General features: G+C 39.5%; 1 protein-coding gene across 2 annotated transcripts in view; it reads left to right on the forward strand.

Moving 5' to 3' along the window:
- Nucleotides 1-14,286, forward strand: part of tgfbr3 (transforming growth factor, beta receptor III) — a 76,365-nt gene extending 62,079 nt beyond the window's left edge. For both annotated transcript variants that reach the window (XM_008407757.2, XM_008407756.2), the window contains exons 11-17: nt 1,675-1,797; nt 2,568-2,759; nt 3,931-4,230; nt 5,202-5,319; nt 9,892-9,918; nt 10,021-10,128; nt 14,081-14,286. In XM_008407757.2, the coding sequence (XP_008405979.1) occupies nt 1,675-1,797; nt 2,568-2,759; nt 3,931-4,230; nt 5,202-5,319; nt 9,892-9,918; nt 10,021-10,128; nt 14,081-14,199 (987 nt within the window). In that variant the 3' untranslated portion in view covers nt 14,200-14,286. The remainder of the gene's footprint in view (nt 1-1,674; nt 1,798-2,567; nt 2,760-3,930; nt 4,231-5,201; nt 5,320-9,891; nt 9,919-10,020; nt 10,129-14,080) is intronic.
- The last annotated feature ends 1,354 nt before the right edge of the window (nt 14,287-15,640 follow it).

Consider the following 15,640-nt stretch of genomic DNA (forward strand, 5'->3'; position numbering starts at 1 on the left):
AAAAAATTCTATATTTGGTATTGATGACTATGTACTTGATCTATAAGGGTAGATCTACTCTGTCTAATTCTATGCTTTGTTTACTGAGTGGCATCATGCTTTATTATTTATTTTACATTATATCTAGAATTCCTAATTGTACTTTATGAACCATTTAAAATAAGGTTTGTTGCAGTTTATTTTTTACATGTTTGACCAAGGTAGTCAGACTATTGCTTTTGCCAGTTTTAATTGTTTTACATTGGCTGTTATAGTCACTAATTGCACTGACTTAACAAATGAAAGTTGTGTTGTTTTTACATGTTTGACCAAGCTTGTGAAGCTATTGGTGTATTTGAGAGTGCTGTACTGTGAAAGAGTTATCAAATAAATTTGTTCTTCAGTACATTTATGTCTGTGTTCAAAAAAAGAAATATTTTAAGTCAATTCTGCACAGTTTGTATTGGATCAGTTCGTATCATATCAGATTATATCGGATAATATACTAAACCTCAGATATCTGTATCGATAGCAGATGTGACAAAAGTGGATCAGCATATCCCTGGGAAATTTTATTGCCTTCTCTTTAAATAACAAATGGCACATACTGTTGTGATTTGTTAGGAGCCTTAATATAACAAGCTTTTTTTTTCATTTGATGAGCAAGGATTGGTTGTTACATCTGCTTGGTGAGAGCCATGTGATGAGCAGCAGTGGTGCCAAAATCCACTGTTACTTAGGGAGCACAATGTTTACTTTATCCATCTAGTAAATGGCGTAATCATATATATAAATATGTAACTAAACATATTAGATAGCTGTGTATCTAGATTTTGAAGAGCTATGCTTCCTAATGTGACTTGATAAGAACTGCTCATGTCGAGACTCTACAAACGGTTCATCTAAACACATTATACAAACAGCTGAACAGGGATAATCCTTCACATTCTGGAAGTAGAATTTGATTACTTTAAAGTTTTATATAATCTTGAACTTTTTCTTTTTTTTTTAAATCATTGTTCACGCCTGACATTCCTAGTTATCATTATAAGGGAATGCATTCATTCAGCACATTTGTTCTAACAAGTCAGGATGAATCACTTCCTCTCTGGCCTTTTGAAATCTTTTTGTAAGGGGAAATTTGGAACAACACATTCTTCTGTCACAGATTGAAAACCTGGGCGTTTGTCCAAGGTCATCCTTTGTGTCAGTGCATTAGCGCTGGGGCCATCTCTTACTTGTGCTCAAAAGACATTCATTTTCATTGCTGGGGTCCCCACATATCAGAGATAATCAGTTATAGTAATTGTATCTTCTGTTGTGTGTTGACTTAATTCTTTGAAGGCTCCAATGCTGGGTCAGCAAATATTTGGTCCAGACATCAGCCTCATTTGTATGACCAATTTTGTTTTCTCATCATTAAATCAGCATGCATTTAGAGAAGCATACTTTATCTGTGACCTCTTTCTCTGAGCTACTGTAAATATGTTTTTGTTCTCCTTTAGGTCTGCACCTATCGTGCTTTCTAAATTTTCACAAATTACAAAGTAATATTAAGCAAGTAATATTAAGCTGAGTCCTATCCACAGTGTTAAAATCTTTGCTAAAATTAGGCAACTTTCACAGAATGGGGCTCGTCAGGTCTGAAAATTGTTTTTGTGAATGTAAAGTAATCGTTTTCTCGGTGGACTACAGGTGACGGTGATTTCCGACGAGGCGCAGGGTGATGACGATCCAATCTCCACCTGGTTTCCCAGACTAGAAGAAGATGTAGGGAGGACACAGGCTGAACCAAATCCACCCGCTCCTTTGATAAATGTAAGTCACAGCATCTTTCTGCGAGAGCTGTTCTCCTCAGCAGCTGCAATCAGACTGAAATGTCAAAGTATAGTTGAGTGGACAGTTAGAGGAAATTTTATGTCTCAGAAACCCTTGGTGGCTATAAAACTTACTTGGCCATAGCAGACTCCCCATCTTTCCATGATATCCATGAATAACCCTGACCTGACTTTTCCATTTTGAAATGTCTCTAAAACTTAACCAATATATTTTCCTTTATCTGATCAATCCATTTCTGAATTCCTTGCCATTGCTTGTGTTATCTCATACCTCTTCCAACAACTCCTGCCAGTTTCAGTTTCCCTGCAGATTAAAGCATCCTTACAAGCTGATGCTTCCACCCCAATGTTTAGCAGTGAATGTGGGATGTTCAGGTTGAACTACAGTGTTAGTTTTCTGCCATTTATTCTGTTTTTTTCATTGGCCAAAAAGTTCAGGGTTAGTCTCATTTGACTGCTTGCCTTATTGACTGTCTTACAGTTTTCTTTCAACCTGTTTTTTTGTATGTATTACTCCTCCATAAAGGCCAGATTTAGTAGATGGACAGCCTATATTTGCTGTGTCAACTGTATCCCCCACAGCCATGTTTACAGGCTGTGTAAAACAATTTCTCCACCACATTCCCCCTAACCTGTCTGCTGGGTTTTTTGACCTTCATCAATCTGTTCTCTAACAAACACAAACATTGATGCAGTTTAACGTCTGGTCCTTCCTAATTGTTATTTTTTTGTATTTTGTTCTTTTTCTAGTTCAACTGCACATACAGAGAATCCAAGGAAGTCCCAAATCCTAAACCTGATTCTGAGGCAATTCCAGTTCCGAGCAGACAGCCAGTCAACAGCATAAGTTTTGAGATGGAGCTGTACGACACTCGGTCTTTCAACGATCCTCTGCAACAGCGCATCTTCAGAGTTTCTGACCAAATGGAAGTGCTTGTGCAGGTAATGCTTTGCATTCAGATCCCAGTGTTTATTTTCTTTTCTTAAAACTTAATAATTTTTTGAGTGAAACATGCTGTGTGACCTTACTGTAGGCTCTCTTTGAGCTCTGTGAGTGGCATCAACAATGCATGATTCTGTTTTGTTGTGTTGGGGCCAAGATGCTCAGCTTACTTTGAGCGCCCCACATTAATCTAATTCCCTCTCTGCATGTTTTGTTATCCTGTCTGTCTAGCTTAACGTATTTGATTAGAAGCAACAATTTTGGTCCTCATTTATGGCGAAGGCTCATGGTCCAAAGGTCCTTTGAAAAAATGATTTGTGATGCTGTCAGCAGGAGACTCTTCACTGGCAGAGAGGACAAAGTGTTGCCTCTACATTTTTGGTTTAGCATCCGTAAGCATTTTAAATCATATCTCATTGTCATGTGAAACTTCCATTTATGGATGGACAAAGTGAGAATAAGCCAATTGTTCATTATCAACATCGGTACTCTTATTAGTTCAAAAAACACATTTTCCAAAAGTGAATAATCAGTACATCAGTAATACAGAAGAGAATACCATGGAATTGGTTGTAAAATGGGGTTGCACAGTGGAACAGTGGATAACACTGTTGCAGCAAGATGGTCCTGGGTTCGATTCCCGGCCCGGGTGTTTATGCATGGAGTTTGCGTGTTCTCCCTGTGCATGCGCAGGTTCTCTCTGGGTACCAACAGTCCAAAAATATGACTGTTAGATTAATTGGTCTCTCCAAATTCTCCTCAGGTGTCAGTGTGTGTGTGTGTGTGCATGATTGTTTGTCCTATCTCTCTCTGTGTTGCCCTGAGACCCCGCCTCTCGCCCGTTGACCGCTAGAGATAGGCACCAGCACCCCTCCCGACCCCAATAGGATAAGGGTGTAAGAAAATGAATGGATGGATGTAAAATTATACTACTCTGAAAACAAAGTGCAAGACTGAATTTTCTTTCCACAATCTGTGTGCAGATAAATATGACACAAGTCAAAGTTACATTCCATTTTTACTCAGTTCTGTAGACAGGTGTTTTTAACAAGTTCATCAAGATTATTTCGTGAAGATACTTCTAACGACAAAGAGCAATGAGTAGATTATATTACTAAATGTGTACATTTGGCTCAAAACCTTTTTTCTTTTGTCTCTTATGTGCTCCAGATTACGTCAACAGCATCAAACGCTGACATTGGACTCACCATCACCTCATGCTTTATCTCCCCCAGCTCCAACCCCACAGTGTCCTCTGACTACAAGCTTATTGAGACAGTCTGTGCCGAGGATAACTCACTTAAGTGGACCCAGAACTCTCAGGGGCACTTCTCGTTTTTTTCTGGAAAGAAGGGGGAATCTTTTAGCTTCATCTTCAACTCCAAAATGTTGAACAAAGCAGTTCTTTTTCTGCACTGTGAGATGTCTCTGTGCTCAGAGAATTCTCAGAGGAAGCAGGAACTGCCACAGGTATGCATGAAATCCTCTCATGACCTTTGTTTCTGCTCATGTCTGATGAGTTGTTCTCCCTAAAGCCATGCAGAATTAGTAGTTTGTTTATTCATATTACCATTGACTATTTTACATTAGATCAACTCAGCTGGAAACATGTCAGGTATCAAAGAGCAAAACAACATAGGCAAATTTTAACTGATTCCAACTTCTTTTTTAAAAAAAAAGCAGAGGTTTGAAACTGTCTTTAGCACCATGTATTAGCAGTTGGTGCAGCTAACATACCTAAAACAGCAATCTCCATTATTCTGCCTTTCCAACACTACCAAAAGGCAACCCACATTTCCAAATCCAGCAATCTCAGAAGGATGAAAGCTACTTTGCTATAAAGTGTTTAGCCTCCTTTGCGCTTTCACAGCCTTAATGAACATAGTAAAAATACAGTTCTCTTTTAAATAGATTCTTATATAATTGTTCTTCAACTGATTTCATCTTTAACACCACTGTAAATAGTAGGGGTGCACCAATAAATCAACCTCCATTTCCTTAATTTTGGGAAATCTTTGATCGGCCAATATCTACATGACAAACAGATATTATCTAATAATCTTACCTACTGCTACTAAAATACAAAATCAGACACTGTTCCCATGTTTTTTCAAAATAGTTATTACCAGGTCAGTTTTGTAAAGATCAGTGATAGGACAGGAAATTGCCATTGGTGCACCTCTAGAAAATATATAGTAAATGAGTTCTTTCCTCAAAGTAGCAACTTCCAGATTGAAAAAAAAAAAATTGTTTGTGCGACTTGGCAGCACTTTCACATACTATTCATTCAGGGTTGGGAAACGGTGGTTAAGATAATGCTTTCTCTTACAAGCACTGCCTTCTACTTATGTTCTATGTATTTTTGTAAGGTCAAGATTCCACATGTGTTGTAAATTTTACTTTCTTAAAATGTCTTTTATCGTCTCATTTTGTCTGTACAGTGCCTGGACCCCAGAAACAACTGTACTTCTCTGACAGGGGATACAATCTTTGCGTTGATGAGCACCAAAAGGTGTCTGACGAAGCCGATCGCTGTGGGTGATAACAGTGAGTCTCAAGGTTAGTGTGATGAAGACACAATTACCAAAGGTGTTACAAGAAAAAACAGCTAGACAGAGGCAAACACCCATTCTAAAGGTGCCATAGAAAGGTTAGATCAATCCACATTATACTACACATCTGGTAATCATTACCTCTGAAGCATGTGTATGCCTGGCTTACATGTAACCCTGTATACACACGTGACAGTTGTGCACGTGCCTCGGGTTACGCTGATGGCTGTACGCAAGCGGGTGCTTTTGGCAGTGAATGCATCCTACCACAGAGTTGACTTCAGCAAAGAGGAGTGAGCTCCGGTTCTGGCCTCCTGGATCAGACCAAAAAGAGGAAAATGTGGAAAAATAGGAGTCATGCGGCACTGAGCACCAGTTGTTTTCACTTTGGCCCTTCTCTGCGGCCTCCCTTTTCCATCAGAACGGGGGGGAGAAACGGGGGCTGGTGGTCTTCTCGTTGACGTTGGGAAGCCAGCCAAAGACTGAAGGCCCCTTGGTCATGGCCTGCGCATTCGCTCGTCCATCCACTCGCAGCACCTTACGAGTCATGGCTTAGCAAGGCAGGCGTTTGGGGGAGGTGGGTTCATGACTTAACTGTAATTAGATTGTTACATTTATGACCTAAGCTCAGATGGGTTGATGTCATGAGGCGTTCTCTGGTGCATTGTTGGGGATTTCTAAATCAGCATCCCTTCTTCGATTACATGAGAACTGCAGTGAGAATGAGTCATCATCGTTCACTCATGATATGAAATTGCTTGCATCATTTCCATTAGGCAGAACTGTATGTCATCTTGGCAGATATTAGCCAATTTAGAGCTGTTGTGGATAAAATCAGATTATTGTTTCTGTGAGCTCGGCAGCACAGCGATGCCCTGATCCCTCAGGGGTGGTCAACTGGGTGGGATTATTATGGAGGATTGTCTCACTATGTTAACATCCATTAAAAAAAGAGAAATTGGCTGTAAAATATCAAAGCTTTACAAGCTGTTGCATGTTCCTGATGTACTATGTTGGTGTTTCTGGAACTCTAAAACAATAACGTAATGGATCTCAGCTTTAAAAAAAATCCTGAGTCAGAGTTGTTTGGGATAATTCGGGGCAGAAATGGTTCTCATTATACTTTGGATCTTAGAACTGGGCAAACGTGTAATCAGTTTGAAGTCTCAGTTATCACTGACTTCATCTACTTAGTTTGCGCTGCTCACTGACATGGAGAGGGCTCAGTTTTCGTAAGAATACAGTAAGCAAACAAACCCACTGTAAACACTGCAGATGGATTCTGTTCCAAACACCATGTTTTCTAATGCAAACAGATCCTCTGTGCTGTGACGGCAAACCAAATGTTTTCATGGAGAGAGGAAAGAAAGGAGAAGAAGAAAATGACCTCAAATCCCTCCAGTGAAAGTTAGATTTACTTCTTTACAGCATCAGTAAATTATCAGTGTGTGGTAGATTTATGTAAATGTAGTCCCAGGCAACAGACATATGATATGCAATATTGTGACTTTATGTAAAAGAAAAACAGCTAAGCTGAAATGAAGAGGCACTGTTTGGAAAAAATGAAGAACTGGCTTAAATAAATCATTGTTTGTATCATCTTATCAGTCTGTATGAAGAGTTTTGACCCACTCCTCTCTCCAACATTATTATCGCTCGTTGAGGTTTTACCCACCACTAATCAACTTTTCAATCAGTCAGGGTGAGTTCTTAATTATAACAGAGCTGTTGCAACAGTGCGACAAAATCCTTTGCAGCCATTTTGTTTGTAGATTTGCTGTCATTTTTGGAATGTATCTACTGTATGTATTTTTTTCTATGATGTTCCATATAAATTTACTAAAAAATTAAAACCTGAAGATGGAAATTTTTTAAAAATTATATCCTATCACATAAAACTGTAGCACTGAGATACGTTCTGCTATCTGTTGTGATTTATCTCTGTAAGCGACAAATTTCTGATAGAAATATGAGCAATAACACCTCAACTTAAAGCCTATTCCAGTTTTGACTGCTTTATTAAACCTCCAAAAGTCAAATTCACTACCTTATTGACAGAATTACCATAAAATAATATGAATCAAATGTTGAGACTTAATCTGTATTTCACTGCTTAAATCCAGAATTATTCCACAGCATGTTAACAGCTGGATTAGGGTGAAGATGACAGATAGCGTGAACTTATGTTATATGGTAATGTTCTTTGTAGCGCTGGCAGCTTTATGGAGCAGGTTTTTTCTGTAGTGATTGTGAAATTCAGCTGCGTCTAATCTGGAACCATCTGTGTCAGGGAATCTTGGCGGTGTGACCTCTGTGGTCGTGTCTTCAGAAGTTGAGGAAAGTTCAAGGTTGAACCAAAGTAAGTCGTTTTGCGACAAGGCGCTCTCTCCATGGCAGGAGCTCTAACAAACAAATGACGTTTGCTGAGATACCAGTGCTGTTCCAACACTGACCACACTCTCATATCTGATCATATCTGATTCTGTTAAAGCAGCGAACACGGTCAGCCGGGAAGACGTCCAGCATGGTTATCCACAACATGCATCAGGACACTGTGTGAGAAGGCTTAGTGGGTTCTCAGCTTTATAACAGTGCTCTGTAGAAGTATCCATGACGCCTCAACAGTTTCACATGTTGTCGTTGCACACATTAAAAGTTAAAGGATAAAGTTTTTAAGCACTTTGGCAGGGAAAGTTTGGAAAGTTTCCTGTGTGCTCATATGCAAGCCTTCTGAGTCAATACTTTTTAAGTTTGTTAGTTTTTAGTTTAAAACTTTTTAATTGCTGCCATTGCACCTGCAGGGTCCACTCTAAAAATTAAAACTAATGTTTTCTTAAAAAGTTTGGTGCTACAAATTTAAATAAAAAAATATTGAGTGAATTGGAAACCAGTCAAATTCCTTAAATATACTCCATCAATTGTGTGACTGCAACTAAAAAAAATGTTTTAGTATGAATAATGACAGCTTGTTCATTAACAAACAAAATTACGTAATTACAACTGAAACTATAAGTTAGATAAGTAACCCAGTCTAATGCCTTTGAAGCTCTGACTGTATTTGTTGGGTCGTTGTCCTGCTGGAAGTTGAACCTCCACTCCAGGATCAATTTTTTTGCAATCTGCCCTTGCTAAAGAAAAGCATCCCCACAGAATGATGCTGCCATTAGGCGTGTCATGATAAATTTTGATGGGCAATAAATTGGCCCAGAATTTATAGAAATAAACATTCAAAGTGGAGGCCATTCATGGCCCCCCTGCCGTCTGGACCACAATTTAAGGATAAACTAAATCAATTAGGACAAAACCACGACTTTTAAATTAAATCTACTGACAAAAATGTTAGATGCAACACAAAGTCATAATCTTTTCCAGTGCAGTGACAAATTTGAAATTTAAGACAGCCTCTTCCTGTTATGTCATCCTCAGTTTGCTGCAAGTGTTACCGGCTTTCCTGAGCATTCTTAGCATAGCAAGTCGCCTAGGTCAGATAACATGGAGGGGTGGGGGGAAAGCGATGGGGTGACCGTCATCTCCTCTGTTATTAAACTCTTCTCAGATGACCTGTCACCATCCATTATGTGAGCCGAATGCTCCTTCCAGGAATAGCAGCCATTGTGAAGGAGAGCTGGCCACCTACCAGCTCTGCCTCTCTGCAGCACACAAGCGCCTTTGTTTTGTTAGTTAAGACATCATTACAGCTAATTTCACTTTTGAAAGGCTTCCAGATGGGTTTGCAACAAATGGCTAAGCAGAACCTAGTGGAGTCAACAGGTCCATCTGTGAGGGGACACTCTCACCTCATATGTAGATGTGCTCTCGAGATTTGTTCTGCTTCAGGTTTCTGCATTGCATTCTTCAGTGGATTGCTTATCAGCACAAGAGAGTATCTGTAATCTACTGTTTCTGTGGCATGCAGCTGACACATATGTTTCCATTGTAAGCGTGCATGGAACAGTTGTTATTCTGCTGTTGAAAAAGAAACAACGTCGCAATTGAGGGGTTTCCATTAAATAAGAAACACAATTAAAATTATACATGAATAAGTTTGTTCACACGATGAGCCATTAAAAAACATGCAGCACCATCATCCTCTTATTACTTCCTGTTGTCTTTTCTTCATGGTTTGCGCCAGTGGCAACATCCAATTGTTGACCATGTGACTAGTGTGATGCAAAAAAAGTGTTTTCTTTGCAGATTTGCGAATAAAGCAAATTTTTGATATGACAAAAAATCCACCTCATCTCTGATATTTTGTCTGGCAATACTATTTATTCATTGTAAATTGCCATACTTGCTTGTTGTTGTTTTGGTAAAGTTTTACTTAAAAAAACACCTCATGCCGGTGCAAAAACTTTTAATAGAAAAACAAGAGTTCTTTTGAAAATTGCCATGTTTCCATTCAGCAAATTTAGTTTTGCAATCTCAAATTTCACAACTATTATGAATAGTTGTGAATGTAAACAGACCTACTGATTCATGTTACATTTTATATCTTCATATTTTAGCTTAATACTGTGCGGTTGTATCAATGTGAGGAAGCATGTTTTTAAGTTTTTATTGTTGATGTGTTCTTTTGCAGATTATCCTCCAAAAAAACATGAAGAAGGTAAAAAAAAGCAAACTTTTTTAGTTGTTTTTGTTTTTTCCTGTGTTTTTCATTATTTCCATGTGACTGAGTGTTAACTAAATAAACTGTTTCCTGTTCCAGCTGAGATGTTTCTCTTGGACACCACCACGGTGGTGTTGATCGCCTTCGCCGCCTTTGTTATTGGGGTCCTGCTGACTGGGGCCCTGTGGTTTATCTACACACACACAGGTAGGTCCCTCACCTACCGCCCAGCCACCCCCACCCGACCCGACACCACCCGACCCGACCCCACCCCACCCACCTTGACACTTTAATGAAAAAAGATAAGAAGCAGAGGAATGTCCCAGCATGCCGCAGCGATGACCAAACATCCTGTAGCTGATAGAGGCGCCTCACAATAACATATTGACTCCTTCACTGTAAATATATCCTGTTGGTCAGCAGCGAGAGCTCCCCTCTTTCCTCCCTTTGAATGCTTTCGGGGGGCCGCAGGCGGTCAGCAAATGTTCACAGCACAATGGCTGGAGACAAGCTGGAAATCCCCCTCACTGGGTTTAGTGGGCGCTCACAGGAAGACACACACAATCTGTCTATTAGATGCCAAGACTTTCCCCGTCGTCCCCAGCCCGCTGACCCTGGCCGACCCCTGAGAGGAAGCCCACCGAGTTCAGCGCCACATAGAACTCAGTGTCCCAGTGCTGATCCACTGGGCCACTGACCTGCAGGAATGTGGCGGTTCTTCAGTAAAACTGTCAGGACGTTTGCATGTGCGTTCTGGAAAGAGCTCACTTAGTATAAAATGACTGCATTAGTTGGCCAGATCCAAACCACTATCAGAGGGATTACAGTTAAAGAACTCTCGTAATCGTCATACTCCCATTACATTTCTGAGGAGGATTTGTTGCCGCAGTAACCATCCCCTGTAACAAGCTGAGCACCCTTATCATTCTCCAAATATTTCTCTTGGCTTTTCTATAGGAAAAGATTCTATTGTCTTTAGAATCTTTTCTGCGTTATGTATTTACAAGTGAGTGACCAACAAAAGAACACACCAGATCTGCTTTTCCAGAGATGGTATATTCCAGATAAAAAGTCAGCATGCGCGCGCACGCACGCGCGCACACACACACACACACGCACACCCCCACACACACACGCACACACACACAGCAAGTGTAAAGATAGAGGATATGAAAAGACTCAGAGTTAAAGGTACATTTCTGTTGATGTTATGAAAATAGACCACTTTTGGATGGGTGTGTTAACTGTGTCAGCTACAGATGACCTTATATGGCAGTGTTTGCAGTTAACCCCAAGAACGTAGATCCCCTAAACAACAACCAAAAATATCACTTTCTGAGTGTATTTTCAACCAACGTTCAAAGTGATGAGGCATGGAAACACTTTGGATTTGTTCCAGCAGCATTCAGACATGCCTTTAAAAGTCATTTCTCCCCTCTTTTATTTACTGACGGTCATGATGGTCATGTCATTTATGAAGACATGACCATTACTGAACAGTCTCTTTTCAGCAAAAAGGAAATTTAGCTGCTTTAAAAAGAAGCCACATACCATCATAATATCTGGAATTTTGCTCATTATGTCGACACATGCAGTTTACAGTTAGCCAGGCCTAATCTTTCTTATTCTGTGGGAAAATGAAATCCTCTGTTTAGTTGGTCTAAAATCACCTCAGCCAAAAACCTTTAATAGTTTCACTGTTTTGAGAGAAATTCATAGTATATGTTATAGAGAAGATTTACATGTCATGATAAAGCTTAGGGCTGTCAAAATGCTAAAACTAAAGAAAAATACTTGATACCATTTTCAGTGTGGAATAATGTGATCCAAGCAACAGATAAACAGACAGGATATCAAACAAAAACTTCCTAAAGTTACAGTAAGATTCAAAAATCAACACAACACATGTTTTAATTGTTTTTGTTTTGCTGCAACCTTTTCAGCTGACTATATAATCCTGTGTAAAGATTGCATCCTAATGCAATGGATTGTGGAGTTATAGTTGACACCAGAAGTTTACATACACCAAATAAGAGACATATGCAATGTTTTTTCTCCCTGTCTGATGTTAAATCAGACCAAACTTCCTTTGTTAGGTCAGCTAGAATTACTCATTTTCTGTTTGCGAAATGCCACAATAATGAGAGAATATGTCAGAGATGTATTTCTTATTGTCTTTAGAATCAGATTAATCTCTTTAGACATTGAGGAAAAGCTCAAATGATGATGTCATAGCTTTGGATAGGTTTATCTGAGACCTTTGCCTTAATTTTAGGCACACATTTAGATGTATTCTAAGGCATGGAACAGTAATTTTTAGATTGACACGATTAGAAGGTCAAAAGAACTCAAACAGTAAGAGAAACATAAGGTGATTGACTTCCAGCCATTGCAGATGACATGACCGTAGGACCACAGGGAGGAGGCAGAAGAGCTTCGTTTTTCTTTCCACGTATTATCTCCCTCATATTATACAGCTGGGTCATAGTGACAGTTTTAACAGATATAGAAAAAAACTCATTTTTATTAAAGTTACATACTGCAGCTATAGGCTTCTTTCCTTCTTGGGTTTATCCTGCACAGGAACTGTGGGCTTTCTCATCCTTATAGAAATAATTTCTACACCTAAAGAGTAAAGGCCAAATGTCCCTGAGCAGACATCTGTTGCAAGCGCTGCACCTAGGGGTTTTTATGCATGCACAAAGTGTTTTTGTAACAAAAAGAATGTGCCTTTATCTTTCCCATCTATAGAGATAATATCAGACTTGGGAATTCTAGTTTCCTCCCATAGCTGAGGTGAATCCCTTTGTTTTTGCGGGGCTCTGGTCGGTCCTGTGAGTGAAGGTCCGCTGGCAGCCAGCCCTCTCCTGCTGATCATTAGCAGAGCTGTGAGGCCTGACAGCAGGAGAGGGCTTCCATTTCACCCATAGGTACATACAGCTGTCACATATGGAGGCACTCGCTCCCACAAGTGTGCACGCCATTGCAAATGTGCTCAAATCTTTGTTGCTATTCTGCTGATGTCGAAGAAACACAATTTCACAATTGCGGTGTTTCTGTTAAATAAGAAATTAAATGAATTTCACAAGTTTGGTCACTCGATAAGTTGTTGAAAATCATGTAGGCAACGGATAGAAGCAGGCACATGAGATATATTCACAATTCAGCCATGGTGCTGCTAGCACGTATCATCCATCAGCCAATCAGAGGAGAAGTAGACATCTTATTCAGGCATTGAAGCAAAAAGCCCCGCATACAACAAAATGTTTTTAAAAAAACGTTTTGTTGAAATTGTAGTCTCTTTTACAGAAAAGCTGTGGATTGAACATGTTCTAATGACACAGCGTTTTTTAACTGTGACGCTGTGAGAGCTCTGGTGGAGCCAGCTGTGCAAAGTCCAAAAAAACCAAAAACAAACCGTCTCGCTCCTACTGCTTCCTGTTGTCGTCTTCATCGTTTTCACCAGTAGTAACATCCAGCTGTTGATCACGTGACTCATTTGATGTGGAAAAAAAATTTGCAAAAAGGCTGAAAAACCACATCATTCTAACTCTTTAGCAAAAAACTTGTTTTTTTTTAATCGACATCTGATGGAGATGTCTTTTGTAAGCAGACAAAATAAGTAATTTAAGCTTTGGAGTGAGTAAGTTTATGATAGGAAATGCTTTTTTAGACAAAGAACAATAACCCAGATGCTTGGACGACAGTAACCGGTTCCTGTGCTGTTTCTCCTGCTTTGTCCTGAATAAAGGCTAATTAGTTCCAGATAGCTAAAGGCACAAAGTCATGTGAAGAGCAAAACATTTCTTTCAAAATCTGTTCATAAAGGATGTGATCATTTGGCTCTGGACCTTCCAGGGGACATCTTTAGGGACGTCCTGCTTCTCATCCTGCTGGCCAGGGTTCGCCTTGGATTCCTTTACACATTTCATGCTTTGTTCTCTATATGATTTCCTTTGCCTGTGAAAGATAGATCTCAAAGGACAATACAAAAATGTAAACTATGTGAAATGTCAAGCAATAAGCCCCATACATTGATCAATTTGTATTGTCTGCCAGATCAGTTTGTCATGTTTTTGGCCAATTTTAAATCCAGTCCCTTTTTCTCTGGTCCGACCTCCCCACTCCCCACCTCACCCCTCTCCTGCCCTGCATCCAGGTGGGACCGCCAGAGCGCAGCCCGTTCAGAAGCCGCAGCCCGTCTCGGAGAACAGCAGCGCGGCCCACAGCATAGGCAGCACACAGAGCACGCCGTGCTCCAGCAGCAGCACAGCGTAGCTCGGGACGCCTCCCCCAACGCACCGGCCGCAGTGCCTTCATCCGAACCGGTTTGTTGGTCTTCTAAAGTGCGACGCAGAAAACAAACAAAAAAAAAACGACAAATGTGCTGCGGTGATTCTGAGACGCATCTCAGCACAAGAAACAAAGAAAGAAAGTTCTGTTTAGATGGGCTTTTTTTTTTTTTTTCAAATCCAAATGCTGCTCTTCTGATCACAGTTAAGCCTTTTTTGCTTCGTCCTTAAATGGTTTGAATTCAGTCGCTTTGCTCCATCAGTGATTGAACACGGCAAGATTAGCAGAGGTTAGGAAGTGATATGTTGATGGCTGGACCGTAAACACATTACTTTAACACACACAACCTAGAAAGGAGCACAGGAGCAACACAACCACTATTAGAAAAGGACAAAAGTGCAGTATGAACTGATCTGTCATCATCCTGACGAAGAGAGACAATGGAGGTGTTGAATGTATGAGAGAACAAGCACCAGCAAATGTGAAAGAACAATGTGAAAGATCTGCAGGTAGACCTCCATATTTTAGAAAAAAAGACTTTTCTTTATTTTGGATTAAAGTGTAAACAGTTAATATAGGAGTACATTAGAGCGGCTCAGTAGGTGCAAGTTTAAAATGACCACATTTTCAGAGTTAAAGCATACTAATTTGCTGAAGTTAAAAGAAAAGACTGATACTTGTTTTGTGTCTGTGTGTGATTAGCCTGGCTTCATGGTGTCAATCAAATCAAATCAATCAGTACATTTTATTTAGCTGAAAACATTTGGTGTAAGTTGGAAGAAATCCTCAAAATCTGACCCAACGTTTTAATTCAGTTAAGGTTATTCACAATACATGTAGTCTCAAGACAATTTATAAAAAAATAACATGCAATTTATATAGAGAAATAAGTGGCGCCCCCAAGGGGAGGGCCACTTGAAAGATGTTGCCCCTGCCAGAGAATTGTGCTCAGGCTGGCGTACATGGTAAATGGGATATAGCATTTTATCACATCATTTACATCATCTTCAATCACAACATAAATGTATAAAAAATACATTTATTTATACAGCTCTGGAAAAAATTAAGAGACCAAAGCACTGAATGACATCGAAAACCTCCTGGTTATTCCAGTAGATATTGGTTTCTGAACTCTTCCTGAGTTAAAACATCAGTATTGTTGTTTCTAAATGAATATGAACTTGTTTTCTTTGCTTTATTTGAGGTCTAAAATCATAGCATCTTTTGTCATTATTTTGACCATTTCTCATTTTCTGCCAATAAATACTAAGTATTTGCTTGGAATTTCAGAAACATGTCAGTAGTTCATAGAATAAAAGAACAATGTTCATTTTACTCAGATATACCTATAAAGAGTAAAAATCAGAGAAACTGATCATTGTTTATTGGTCTCTTAATTTTTCCATATATATATATATATATATAT

Source organism: Poecilia reticulata, linkage group LG4 (genome assembly GCF_000633615.1).
Source record: "Poecilia reticulata strain Guanapo linkage group LG4, Guppy_female_1.0+MT, whole genome shotgun sequence".
NCBI lineage: Eukaryota > Metazoa > Chordata > Actinopteri > Cyprinodontiformes > Poeciliidae > Poecilia > Poecilia reticulata.